This window comes from Ochotona princeps, chromosome 14 (genome assembly GCF_030435755.1).
Source record: "Ochotona princeps isolate mOchPri1 chromosome 14, mOchPri1.hap1, whole genome shotgun sequence".
NCBI lineage: Eukaryota > Metazoa > Chordata > Mammalia > Lagomorpha > Ochotonidae > Ochotona > Ochotona princeps.
In genome coordinates this window covers 32,538,918-32,552,736 of record NC_080845.1, presented here as the reverse complement: position 1 = coordinate 32,552,736, position 13,819 = coordinate 32,538,918, and the positions used below count along the sequence as shown (strand labels likewise).

The following is a 13,819-nucleotide window of genomic DNA, read 5'->3' as shown; positions in this document are numbered from 1 at the left end:
GCAGTGTTGGAGACATCACATAGATTATCTCATTGGTTCATCAACACACCCGTGCGGTTACTCCTCCTGTTTTGTAAATGGGGAAGCTGGCTGAGGGGTCCTGTCCTTACTGGGTATCTTGGCGTAAGGTTAAGCCCACATCCACCTGCTTACTCCTCTGGCCATAGGCTGTGGATTTGAGTGAGACCCTGCCTTGGCCTGAGAGGTTCGGAGATGCAAGAGGGGTGGAGAGCACAAATCCTATGCTTCAGAAGAATGGGCTCATGGAATTTGCTTCCAAGCCTCAGAGGGGCACTTGGGGATGTCCCGGCAAGCTCCCAGCCCATACTTCACAGTCTGGAACGTTCCAGGTCAAGTGGCAGAAGGACGACATGGACCACAACCTCAACTTCTTCTCGGTGTCTTCTGATGGCAGAATCGTGTCTTGGACACTCGTAAAGGTAGCTGGCTGCCAAAGAGGGGCCCAGATGGGTGGGTGGGGAGTGGCAGAAGGCAGTCTTCAGCCCCGCTGATACAGTGCATCCCCACCTCCACCCTACCCTCTGTGACTGTAGAGTGAGCTGGTCCACACGGATGTCATCAAGCTGAAGGTGGAAGGCAGCACTTCGGAACTGCCTGAGGGGTTGCCGCTGTACACAGTGGGTAGGAGCCCCAGCCCACTCAGTCCCATGACTGGCAGGTCATTCAGGCCCTCCGTGCCAAGATGGGGGACTCTCACGGCGCAGGTGGCCCTCATCCCTACTTGTACCACTGCCAGAACCTGGATAGGTGGTGACGGGAAATCCGGGCCCTGCTGTCCCAGTCTGTAGCCCCTGTTCCTGTGTATGCAGGTCAGGTGCTGCTCTGCAGATCCAGCCCTGTTTATGCAGATCGGGTCCCTGTTTACTCTATTCCTACCCTGTTTATGCAGACACTCTCCCTGTTTGCACAGCCCATATCCCTGTTTGCAGACCCCGTCCCTGTTTACCCTGACCCTGACCCTGTTTAACTCAATCCCTTCCTTGTTTACCCAGCCTCCCCCAACTCCCCCATTCCCATCTGCAGAAACCCTAGCCATTTGCAGAGTCCCAAGTGTCTGGCCCAGCTCCAGCCCTTCCAGGGGCCCAGGTTCTGTCTGTCCTGCACCGAGGCCCAGGGAGCGGGCCTGGCCAAGCCCTGCTGCCGCCAAGAGGGTAGGGGGAGGTGCTAGGAGCCTCCCTCTCAGAGCTGGGCCAAGGCCACTCTCTCCCCTCCCCCTCTCTCTAGGCTGTGGCACCGCCTTTGACTTTCACAAAGAGATTGACTACATGTTCCTAGTGGGCACGGAGGAGGGGAAGATCTACAAGGTGAGGCAGGTCTGCCCTGTGCCAGCTCCTTGGGGCCAGCTCAACCCGAGCATCCTGGGAACTTCTTGTTGGCCACTGATCTCAGGGTCCATCCCTTCTGGAAGGCTGCACAGGAGAGAAGAATGCATTTCTTTAACTGAGGGGCCACAGGCAGGAAAGGGGATGGAGCATCCAGAGGGTGACCCACCCAGCCCGGCCTCTTTCTCTCTGGGCTGTCCCTTCCTAGGAGTGAAGGTAGAGGTGGGAGTCGGGCTGGGGATGTTGGGACAGTCCTGGAAGGCTTCCCAGAGGAGACTGGAAATTGAAGCTGAGCTTTGAAGGCCAGTAACAAGCATGTTTATATGTGACTAGCGGGTGTATCCCAGCCGGCAGGATGGAGCCTTGTGGCTACCTTCTGCAAGGTCTCAGTGTTAGTAGGTGAACATCCTTCCAAACGCCATCCATCCAGAAATAGCCCTGCTGCAGGCTTTTCTTAGGCTCAGAGACTCAGAATGTTAATTACAGGCAGCCTCCTGGGAGCCCCAGAGGCCCAGACAGAGCTGGGCTGAATGCAAAAGAGGTCCCCACCCCCCATTTCGGCCCTCCCAGCCGCAGGCAGCCCAGAGAAGAGAGGCCAGAGGGAAGGAGAGACTAGGCAGTCCCTCTCTGGAGGGAGGGAGAGTAGAGCCTGCTGGTCCTGACAGGAGACTGAACAGGGGACACATGGAGATCAGTGTCTTCTCCCAGCTCTGCACCTGCTCTTCCCTGGACCAGCTGGGATGTGTATCACAGTTGCCAGGATGATGTCTGGGCCATGATAGGACCCTGGCCTGGGATGCTACCCTCCTGGAAGGCGCCCCTGCCCAACCTTAACCATACCAGCCCCCTAAGCCCTCCATTTCTATTTAGTGCTAATTGGGAAAAGCAGCCAGCAGGGGGGCCAGCTGTGCTGTGACAGTGCTGTGGGACAGGCAGGTTCTCATGCTACAGAGCCCTTGGGGAGGTACTGGAAGCCAACTGCCTTCTCCCTGCTGACTTTTCTCCCCCTCCCCGCCCCCGCCCCCGCCCCCGCTCTCTCCTGGCACCAGTGTTCTAAATCCTACTCCAGCCAGTTCCTTGACACCTATGACGCCCACAACATGGCAGTGGATGCTGTGACTTGGAACCCCTACCACACCAAGGTCTTCATGTCTTGCAGCTCTGACTGGACGGTGAAGATTTGGGACCACACGATCAAGTGAGGAGCCCACCCTGCCCAAGGGCTTGCCCTGGGACCTTGGCACAGTGAGCCCTAAGTCAGGCACTTCCCACCCACCCCTCTCCCACTACAGAACCCCGATGTTCATCTATGACCTCAACTCTGCCGTAGGCGATGTAGCCTGGGCACCATACTCTTCCACTGTGTTCGCGGCAGTCACCACAGACGGGAAGGTGAGAACCCCTTCATGACACCAGCTGAGGCTCTGCTGGAGACAGGGTGGGGTGTCTTCAGTATGCACCCATGGCATCCAGGGCAGGTGGGGAAGAGGTGGGAGCATCAAGGCCAGGCTACCCAAGACCCCATTCTGCAGAACAATGAGTCATCCCATGAAACCCTGAGGAGGGAAGGCAGATATCTATCTTAGGGAATGAGAGTGAAGGCCAGGAGGAAAAAAGGCAGCAAACAAAATTCCCATCATGTTAAATGCTAGAAAGAGGATGAACCGAAAGTGATGCATGACACATGTATTCATAACAACCTTATCCTGATAACCAACGGGCGGGGAAAAAAAGATGCAGGGTCCATCATGTGATATATGGCTGAAGAAAGTGTAGCACAGCCAAAAAGATGGCTACTTAGCAGTGCCAAGGCGTGAAGCACCGTCCTGTGCTACCACCTGGATGGGCACACAGCTCAGCAGAAGTCAGTTACAAACCTCACACACTAAAAGATTCCATCTACTTGATGGGTCCAAAATAGGCCACTGATCAAGACAGAAGGTAGACCTGTGGTTGTTACCTAAGCCTGAAGGAGGTTGAGGAGAAATGGGGGTGGCTGGACACGAGGATTCTCCTTGATGTGACGAAAATGTTCTAAAATCAGTTATGGAGGTGGTTGCATATATGTGATTATACCAAAAACCAGGATGTGTGTGTGTTCTAAATAGGTGAATTTTCTAGTAGGTGAGTTCTATCTCAGTAAAGCTTTCACAGGAAAGAGAGGGAAAGAAAAGGACTGCATGTTCTGTGGGTTGAATGGTCAGGGAAGGCTTTCTGGAAGACGACATTCAGGATGAGAGGTAAGATGGGAAGAGGCCAGCCATGTGAAGATTGGGGTCAGGATTGAAGGCAGACTAGGAGAGCAAGGAGGTGGGATTGTATTTATGGTACCAAGAGACAATGAGGGATGGATTGTAGCCAACCGGTTAGTGGGCTGACCAAGTTGTCCAGGTCAGAGCCTGGATCGGGGGCACCAAAGACAAGATCCCCTGTCCATTGAGCACCTCCAGAGCAAGCGGCATCCAGGCCTGTGGTATATAGTAAGTGGCATACTGCATTCGCTGGCTTCGCCACTCACTAACTGAGCCTCTAACTTAAACTTAAAAGATGGGGATAGTAACAGAACCACCGAAGGGATACAACCATGCAATGTGCCTTCTCAAGAGTGTGGAATACAGTAAATCCACAATAAGCAGTAGCTGCTATTGTTGTTAATTCGGTATAGGCTTAAGAACTTCCCCTTAGACTTTTATTTATTGTAACTCCGTCAACCACAGCAGAAACAGACATGAAATTCCCCTTGCTGATGCCTCCAGCTGCAGTATGCCATCTAACAGCCTCCTGTAGTGTCTCCAGAATGTACAGGGACTGGTTCAGCTGGGAACAGGGGTCTTGGGCACACTAACAGTGGTCTTGATGTAGGTCCACGTGTTTGACCTGGCCATCAACAAATATGAGGCCATATGCAACCAACCCGTGGTGGCCAAAAAGAAAAACAAGATCACCCACGTGCAATTCAACCCCATCCATCCCATCATCATCGTGGGCGATGACCGTGGCCATGTCACCTGCCTCAAGCTCTCACCCAACTTGCGCAAGATGCCAAAGGTATGAGCATTGGGAGTTTGGCGTGGAAGACCCAGACTCAAGGGTAAAGATGGTGTCACTGGGCAGATGAGGGACTTGGGAAGAAAGCAGGTTTGTGAAGAAACGGCAATCAGGGCAATCAGTTGTTTCACTTCATGGAGTGTACCTGTGTCACCTGGAGGTGGAGCTGATGGAGATAATCAGGGAGCAGGTGCCCTGAAGCAGGTGCATATAGAAGTAATATGGGCTTATTGGGAGTGGAGGATGCTATGGGCACTACAAGCCTCCGCCCCCAGGCAGTGAACTGAGCTAATGTTTTGTTGCAGGCTCACACAGGGTTTTAGCCCCAGTAGTCCCCAAGCTGGGAGCTATGGAGCCACATAGGAGAAAAAGAAATGAGCCGTGAGGATGGTGGTAACTAGGTCAGCTGTTCTCCTTCTGAGCTCTGGCTCCTGTTTGCAGGGTTGGCAGGGGGTATTCAGCAGACCCTGCTCAGAGCCCAAGGACCCCAAATATAGGCCCTGGCATCCAGAGCCATGCCTTCCAAGACTAGACCTGGCCCAGAACCCACACCTCACAGCTTAGGCCTTGGAACCCAGAGCTCAGTTGTGGAGCTGAGTAGAAATGGCGCTTTGTTTTCTATTAGGTTCTGGGCCAGGATCAGAGCCAGGCCAAGTTGCCCTGATGACTGATCCTCCTGGTTGCAATTTGAGGCACTTGCTACAGTTTAAGACAAGGGCAAGGGCCTGTTTCTATCAACTACTGACTTCTTCCTACTGTGTCCCTACCAAGATGGACTGCCGCACCATCCTCCTGGTGGGGTTTGGTTGATTTCCCACCATGGGCCAGGGAGACAAGGACTGGGAGTTTGGCCGGGCCTCTAATTGTAGCCAGCTGGGGGAGGGGGTGGACTTGGCTATAAATATTCGGAAGGCTGCTAAGCGCCTGCAGCTGTGGCCCAGAGGCTGTGGCGGGGCTTGGCGGGTGGCGGTGCCGGGCGTGGTCTGAATCTCTTTGCTGAGCCCAGCTCGTTTGGCCTCAAGAAGAGGGAAAGAGGCAGCACAATTTGTGAAACAGATGGGATCTGGTCTTCATTTAATAAAGGAGAGAGACCAGCAGGCTGAAGCTGGCAGAGCTGGACAACTCTCTGGGGAGAATGACGGTCACTCTTTGGGGAAAAGTGACACCAGGAGTGTGGTAGGCATGAGTGGGAGCCTGCCTTGGCATACTCACCCTGACCCGGGCAGGCAGGTACTCCAACTCTCTCCACACAAGGGCCCATCGTGGCTAAGAGAGCTGAGTTCTGTGCATCTATGGACCCTCAGCCCCAGCCCCTGTCAGCACGGGCACCTGGGGCTCTGGGAATCCTGAGCAGAAAACAGCAGGGGGCTGGTATGTGGGTGAACTAGAGATTCCTGGGAGACTGCTAATCTGACCCTCGCAGTAGCCAGGTTGATTCATGCAAAAAGAAGTCCCTGCAGCCTTTCTCAAGAGGGCCTACCTACAGGGGCTGGACTCCCTGCCCAAGGAGTATCCAGTGATTGGTGTCAAAGCCCAACAAGTCACAGGTCAGGGACTGACTTTTCCTAACTACCATCTGGATGGGGACCCAATGCTCAGAAAAACAAGGGACTCACCCAAAGCCTTGTAGGGGAACTGACATTGCAGCTGAACTAAAACCCAGGATCCCCCCGCTCAACTCCCTGGGGACAAGAGGAGACCAAGAAGAGAAATGGAATATAATGGGGGGATGGGGAGCGGAGAGAAAAAGATGCCATTCTGTGTATCTGCTGCGGGGAACTGGGAAGAGAGATTCAGGGACAGGTGTGTTCAAATCCTGTTCTCAAAAGAAAGTCTCAGTTCTGCCCAGCATCAGTAGCCAGGATGGGGCCAGGAAGGTGCCTGATGGCCCTGGACTCTTTCTCCCATTGCACAGGCCAGGCTGGGCGCCTCAGCAGGCCAGGCTGGAGCAGTGCCAGTGAGCAGTGGGCACAGGTGGCTGCGAGGTTGGAGGCCTAAAAGTGGAGGAAAGACAGAAAATAACAGCTGCTCAGACTGCACTAGCACAGACCACACCCCCTGTGCAGCCCAGCCTCCCAATGGCCTCACTCAGGGCCCAATTCAACCAGGGAAGCCTTTGAGTGCTTCTGTAAGAAACAGTAAGGCATTTGCTCCTCTGAGACAGTCCCAGACAGGGGCATCTGAAGACCCAAGGGATGTCAGCCTACCTGCATGCCCAGGAGCCCTTATGCCTTCTGTCTCCATGACATAGCAGGCCTGCCCCTGAATGACACCCCCCCGTTCCCAGCCCAACAAGAACATACTAAGTCAAATACTAGGTGAGGGCACCTGTGGCTTCGTGCACACCTGCTCCCAAGCGCACACCTATTACCTGTTTGGTGGTAAGAGTCAGTTCAGGACCAAGTTAGGCCCTCCCCTCCCCAGAGCTGCAGCTCCCCCTGGCCTGCAAGGCCAGTGTCGGTGAAGGTCAGGGGATGGATGCCTTGTTTCACTTGTGCTGGTATCAAGACCATGTCCACACAAGGTGCGGAGGCAGAGCTGGACGCCTTCTCACAGGCCCTCATCTGGGTCGGTCCCTGTGTCACCCAGGTTAGGGCAGAGGGAAGAAGTGACACAGTGGGGGCAGGCTGGGCAGAGGAAGTGGCTGTCTGACCTACACCATCTCTCCTTCGTCTGTGTCCTGTCCTCAGGAAAAGAAAGGGCAGGAGGTGCAGAAGGGTCCAGCTGTGGAGATTGCAAAACTGGACAAACTGCTGAACCTGGTGAGGGAAGTCAAAACTAAGAGCTGAGGGCCTGGCCGTGTCCCAATCCCAGTTGTTGAACTTGATCCTCCTGGTGCCTGACCCTGGGCTGCCCCTCAGCTGGGCCTTGGCACCCACCATGTGCCCCCACCCTCTATCCCAGTCCTAGCATCTGCCCTTCTCATTCTGTTCCTTAAGGACCCAGCCCCTGACCCCAGACCTTTACCACCACCACCACTGCCTTACTCTGCACAAATAAACCTGTATCTGGAAGCCCACCCAGCCCTTTAATTTTGCTACCACAGGGCCCTGAGGAAGAGGAGAAAGTCTCAGTGTAGAGCCATAGTTCCATTTATTATCCAGCAAACAGTGGGAGGACCAGGAGAGGGGCCCAGCCTAGACACCCTCCTATTATAGCCACGGGCTCCAGTTTGCTTCCCAAACCCAGAAGGCTAGAGGTGCTCATGCCCCCGGGCAAGGACCAACCCAGCCGCCAGCCCTGGGGATGAAGCAGAGTCCAGATGGCCCTGGTCCTAGCATCAACACAGGAACCCCCAGCCCAGGCCCATCTCCTAGGACCTCCTGAGCCAGTCTTGTAGCCAGGGCTTGGCTAGACTATTGGGTCCAGCTCAGAACAGGCTGGCCTCTGGAATCCTGGTTTCCAGGCTCTCAGGTGGGCGGGCTTAGGTTCCAGGCCAGGTTGGGGACCTTCAGGGCTGCAGCAGGTAGCTGCCTTCATGGCTCGGCTTCTGGGGCGGAGGTGCCTTCTCAGGGCAGGGGCCCGGGCTGGAGTTGGGACTGGACTCGGAGAGGGAGTCGACGTCGGCGGAGCGGGAGTGGCAGGCCCAGCAGAGGATGACCCAGAGTAGCAGCAGCAGGAAGCCAACCAGGCCGTTGCAGACGATGGCGATGAGGGCCCCCTGGGAGATGGCTGCCCCCATGACGGGCAGCGCCCCGCCCCCCTCTCAGACCAGCACAGACAGCTGAGCTGCCTTGATGGCCAGGCCCATGCCGAGGTGGGACCGCAGGGTGGCCGGCCTTCCAAGGAGGCTGTCCTGTCGAGCGCCCTCGGGGGTTCCTGCCCCCTGGAGATGTCTCCCTGTGGTCCCAAGCCTGTGTGTGGAAGTGGTCAGACCAAAGGACAGCTTGGTGAGTATGTGGGTAGGGTGCGGCAAGGCCTGGAAGACAGGTAGGAAGCAGATTCCTCCCACCCCAGCTCCCAGACCCCTGCTATCTCTTGGGTCCCAGCAGAACCTGCACCCACAGCCCCAGGCATGGCTCCAGACACCTGCCCATCCAGGGCTTGGCAGCGCCCTCCAAAGCACTCTGTTGGTGGGTGGCACTGAGGCAGCCCAAAGCCTCAGGAGGAGGAAGGAGTGTGTCCAGCTTCTGTGTGGCCTGGACACCTTTCTCTCTTTCAACTCCAGCCAGGAGACATCCCCAGGTGCCAGATCACACAGAGACAACTTTGTGGAGGCCCCAGCAGGCATGTGTGGGGTCTGTGGCGCCAAGGCTGTCTACCCCGGTGCACCTCCCTGAGGGACTTGGACAGGCTGGGTCAGGTGTGTGTGTCCTACTCTGCCGGCTTCTGCCTCTGCATACCCACCTCTGGATGTGTCTCCCTGTGTCCCCATCTCCTGAGTGTCTTTCTCAATCCCTGGGTGGTATGCATCTCTGCCCGGCTGGGTGTCCCTCTGTACCCATGGACGTGCCTCCCCCTCCGCTGTGGGTCTGGGTCTATGGGCTCCTGAGTGTGTGTGTGTGTGTGTGTGTGTGTGTGTCTCCCCAGCCCATCTCTGCCTCCGTGTGGGTGTGCACCTCTCTGATCTCCGCCTCTGGGTCTCGGTTCCCCGCGCCCGCGGGGGAGATCCCACCCCGCCAGCCCCATTACCACCACCATCTCTCCACCCCTTACCTGGGATGAGCCCGGAGCGCGCCCGCGGGAGGCTCCGGGGCAGCGGGATGCTCCGGCACCTGCGGCCAGGGGGGCAGCGCGAGGCAGCAGGCGGGCAGAGGCGACGTCCGCTCCTCCACCACCGCCAACCCCCCCAAGCCTCGCCGGCCCTCCCCCTCGGCCGCGCAGCCTCCGCCGGCCGCTCCCGCCGCGCCGCGACCGGGGCGGCCTCTGCCGCGGGCGGTCTGCGGCGAGCCGGCACCTCCTCCTCCTCCTGGGGCGGGCGCCTCCTCCTCCTCCTCCGCGGCCGCGCGGCCGCTGGCTCGGGCGGCGGCGGCGGGAGCGGCGGGAGCGGGCGCGGGGCTCGGCTGCGCTCGGGCGGGCTCGGCGGCCGGTCGGCGGCGCTCGGCAGAGCTCGGCTGGGCTCGGCCAGCAGCGGAAAGGAGCGGCGAGCCCCGCCTCCCTGGTGGCCGGTCGCCTGCGGCCCCGTGCGGGGCGGGACTGTCCCCTCCGCCGCCACCCCGCGCTGCTGCCGCCGTGCGATTGGCTGGCCACGCTGGGCTGTGGCGCCATTGGCTCTGCGCTGGGGGTGGGACGGGCCCACCCCCTTGTGCTAGGGCGGGGCGGGGAGGGAGGGATGCTGAAGGGGCTACTTTGTGCAGATCCATCTCCGGAGAGCGGATAGGGCTGGGGCGAAGCCTATCTTCCTGCAGGAGTATCTGGAAAAACTGCGCACCCAACACTTGAGGGAAGCCCGAGGTCTCTGCCCGCCCCTCGCAAGGAGACCACCTTGCCGTATTTGGGTCCATCTTCTCAAGGAGGGGGCTGTGTGGGTCCGCACTCTTGAGAGGAGAAGCCTCCTGTAGCCCGGCCCACCCATCTTGCCACTTAGGTGTGCTGCTCTGCAAACCCGCTAGAAAGAGTTTGCAGTTGAGCCCACATCCCCACCCCCACCTTGGGAGGTGGGAAAATTCACTCAGCCACACCAAGTTCCCTGATCACGAAGTATGGAGTTCCCAGCGGGCGCAGGTGGCAGGCTTGCTGTGCCCTGGGGAAAGCTAAAGAGGAAGGGAGTGGGGAGCCCCCGCTGGAGCCCTGGTCCATGATGAGGGCCTGACTCCATCCAGCCTGGTCACTGCCATGGACAGCAGCATGGAGAGGGGCCAGCGGTAAGGATGGCCTTCCTCTCCCTCACCCTCAGCAGCTGCTGATTCCTAAATCCTGATCTGGGCCAATCTTCTCATCTCACTCAACATCTGCCCTGTGGTCAGTCACACCCCTGACAGGAGAACCTGAAGGATTCCAGAATTTCCAAATGCAGCCTTGGCATGTGTCTGGAACTCCAGACTCCATGCTGTCAGATGCTTACTGGAACTTCTGTCACAGGTGACTCCTCTTCCTCAAGCAGGCCTTCTGTTCTTCAAGCAGCCCTTCTCTGGGCAGATGTGGGCACGGTTTCCAAAAATTCCATTATCTTTTAAAAATATTTATTTTGAAGGCAGAGTTACAAGGAGAGACAGATCTCATTGATGGTTCGCTCTGCAAGTGGCCACAAAAGGACCATGTGGTGTCCATGTGGGATGCTGTGTTGCAAGTGGTGGCTTAACTCTTCATTACCTTTCAGTTGCCTTTGTACCACCTTTTCAAGGGGACCTCCTCCAAAAAGAAGAGTCTTGTTTCTTTAAAAAATATATATGTTATATTTATTTTTATTTCAAAAGGTAGATTTACAGAGAGAGAAGAGACAGAAAGATCTTCTGTCTGTTGAATCACTCCCCGTATGGCCACAAAGGTTAGAACTGGGCTGATCCAAAGCCATGTGCTTCTGGGTCTCCCATGTGGGTGTAGGGGCCTGAGGACTTGGCCGTGTTTTGCTGCACATTATTAGCAGGGAGCTGGATCAGAAGCAGAGCTGCTGGGACCTGAATTAGTACTCAGATGGAATGCCAGCGTCACAGAGGCCCAATGCACCATGCCACAGCATCGCCCCGCAAAAGTCTTGGTATTTACAGAAGAAAGAAATGGAAAACAAAATGGAGTGAAAAGGAAATACAGAAAATTGGTCACTAATTCACAGTACCATCTGAGTTTGCTCACAAATAACAACACAATGGGACTAGAAAATCGCATGGCCTCTGTTTGTTGACTGACTTCTTTGGCTGGGTCAGCCAATCTGGCTTTGCCATTTATATGGAGTCTCCCGCCTGGGATTCTGAGATGGCTCTTGTGGAGGATTTGTCTGTGTGGCACAATCCTGATGGGTGCCACACTTCGTGGTGCTTAGTGTTATCCTGGGCCTGAGCAAAACTCTCTGTGTTATGAGGACTGGGGCTGGGATTCTCCTGCTACACACACACACACACACACACACACACACAAAATATAGGTAAGACAATTCTTTTAAAACCACGATCAGCTTCTCGGCCTTTTGGCTAAGATCAAGTGTAGTAAAACCATGATCAGCTGCCTGTCAATTTCATTTGGGGGACTCCCATGTGCCAATACCATCTTTCATTGATTCCAAGTATATTTTTTCCCCAGGTTAAACTCCAAAATCAGGATGTATCTTGTAAGAGGAATGGCACATGATCATTTTTAGCCTGTTTCCCATCCCCACTCCTGCCCAGGTTGTTCATAAACTGACGTGCCTCCTGTAGTAATGTTATCAGTCAGGGTTCTATTTGATAAATAATAGAATCCAAACTCTGGATTGTTGAAGTGGGTAGGGAATTTGCTAAAGGAGACTGTTTAGCTTAAAGTTGTTAGGAAAGCAGAAGCAATGAACCCAAGGCTTCTAGAAACAATGCTCAGACTACACCAGCAACCTGGTGAAGAGGCCAGGATCACAGGGAGAACCAAGGGTTCAGTCTGGCTGCCAGCTTGACAAGCTCGGTGCTACTTCTATGGACTGGCAGCCAACAGTCTGCCGCCTCTACCCCCAAAAGTTGGACCTTTGTGGTGCCACCGGCAACAGTATAAAGAAAAGCCCTGTGTCCAACCCGCTTTCTTTCTTTTTTTTTTTTTTTAAGATTTACTTATTCTTAATGGAAAGGCAGTTTGACAGAGAGAAGGAGATACAGAGAAAAAGATCTTGCATCTGCCAGTTCACTCCCCAAGTAGCTGCAACACTGGAGCTGAGCCAATTGGAATCCAGGAGCCAATCAGAAGCCAGGAGCAGGAAGTTTTGGGGTCTCTGATGTACGTACAGGGTCCCAAGGCTCTGGGCCATCCTAGACTGCTTTCCCAGGCTACAAGCAGAGAGTTGGATGGAAAGTGGAGCAGCTAAAACATGAACTAGCATCTATATGGGATGGCAGTGCTTGAAGTGGGAAGATTGCTGATTGAGCCATCATGCTTACCCCCGCCTCCAATTTGCCTTCTACCTATCTTGGTCAACTAGCAACCCACCTCCAGATCATCCAGGCTTAAAATAACAAACATGTGTCTCTTGCTCCTAATTGAGTTCCCATGTGAAGAGCAGGTGAGAGACGAGGAGCCTGGCTGGCTAGGTCCCTCCTGACAACATGCTACCAGGGTATGCTGTAGCTGGTGAAGAGAGTGGGAAGCAGCATCCACTGGCCTGGGCTCACACTGCACTGACCACATTAAGAGTTGTGGTTACAGCTAGCATCAAGGGCAGCACGATCCCCTGAGGACACAAGAGGCGAGCAGAACCTCACCTGGGTGAATTATGGAGATGTCAACCTCACCCGTGGTGCTCTCTTCCCAATGGAGGTCTCACAAGGGTGAGGAACAAGCTACAACGGATGCTGGAATTTTCATTCTAACTTCTAAACTGGGCAGGCTAGATTTTTTTTTTTAAAGATTTATTTACTTTTATTACAAAGCCAGATATACACAGAGGAGGAGAGACAGAGAGGAAGATCTTCCGTCCGATGATTCACTCCCCAAGTGAGCCGCAACGGCCGGTGCGCGCTGATTCGAAGCCAGGAACCAGGAACCTCTTCCGGGTCTCCCACCCAGGTGCAGGGTTCCAAAGCTTTGGGCCGTCCTCGACTGCTTTCCCAGGCCACAAGCAGGGAGCTGGATGGGAAGTGGAGCTTCCGGGATTAGAACTGGCGCCCATAAGGGATACCAGGGCGTTTAAGGCGAGGACTTTAGCCGCTAGGCCCCAGGCTAGATTTTAAAATAGATATTTTTCAATATGAAAAAAAACTACTTTAAAGCTTCAGGGCCTCCATGAACACAGCAGGTTTGTTCTATCATAATGAATTCCAGGATTTGGGAGCATGGTGCTTTTTTTCAAGATTTATTCACTTATTTGAAAGGTTTCCAAAGAGAGGGAGAATCACCTGCTTATTCAGTCCCCCGATGGCTGGAATAGTGAGGGCTGGGCCAGGCCAAAGCCAGGAACAAGGAGCTTCTTCCTGGTCTCCCATGTGGGTGCAGGGGCCCAAGCACTTGGTCCATTTTCCTCTGCTTTCTCAGGTGCATGAGTGGGGAGCTGGAGCAGCTGAGACTAGAAGCAAGGCATCCCATACAAGCGGCCTAACCCACTCTGCCACAACTCTGGCCCTGAGCCATGCTCTGGATCTCTAGGTTTGGCATGAAGATCTAGCACCTGAACATGCCTTTGGAATGGCTTTGCCCTGCCACACCAGGAGCAGGGGCCTCCCTGTCCCTCTGAGGTTGCCTTGTGGCTTCATAGGAAACTACAGGCTCTTCTGGTGGGGCTGGGAACCTCTCTCCTCCAGGGCCCTCGCCTCGCTCACTCCATTTCACCCCAGGATCCCTCACAATGGGCGGTGTCACCCTGTGTACCTGGAGGGGTG

At 55.3% G+C, this 13,819-nt stretch overlaps 2 protein-coding genes across 2 annotated transcripts in view; one reads left to right on the top strand and one right to left on the bottom strand.

Annotated features, from left to right (window-relative positions):
• DNAI1 (dynein axonemal intermediate chain 1) overlaps positions 1-7,410 on the top strand; it is a 61,734-nt gene extending 54,324 nt beyond the window's left edge. Inside the window, exons 14-20 of the mRNA XM_058672668.1 lie at positions 351-440; positions 555-642; positions 1,246-1,325; positions 2,393-2,541; positions 2,636-2,735; positions 4,206-4,391; positions 7,082-7,410. Coding sequence (XP_058528651.1) covers positions 351-440; positions 555-642; positions 1,246-1,325; positions 2,393-2,541; positions 2,636-2,735; positions 4,206-4,391; positions 7,082-7,180 — 792 coding nt within the window. The 3' untranslated portion in view covers positions 7,181-7,410. The remainder of the gene's footprint in view (positions 1-350; positions 441-554; positions 643-1,245; positions 1,326-2,392; positions 2,542-2,635; positions 2,736-4,205; positions 4,392-7,081) is intronic.
• A 57-nt stretch (positions 7,411-7,467) lies between these two features.
• Positions 7,468-9,305, bottom strand: ENHO (energy homeostasis associated). Its single transcript, XM_058672675.1, has 2 exons — positions 9,048-9,305; positions 7,468-8,245 (listed from the first exon to the last, which is right to left on the bottom strand). The coding sequence occupies exon 2, from the start codon at positions 8,071-8,073 to the stop codon at positions 7,843-7,845; it is 231 nt and encodes a 76-aa protein (XP_058528658.1). The 5' UTR covers positions 8,074-8,245; positions 9,048-9,305; the 3' UTR covers positions 7,468-7,842.
• Between the last annotated feature and the right edge of the window lie 4,514 nt (positions 9,306-13,819).

What these genes read in the sequence shown, in the direction of transcription:
- ENHO (XM_058672675.1), bottom strand. Translation starts at nt 8,073, where the DNA reads ATGGGGGCAGCCATCTCCCAGGGGGCCCTCATCGCCATCGTCTGCAAC.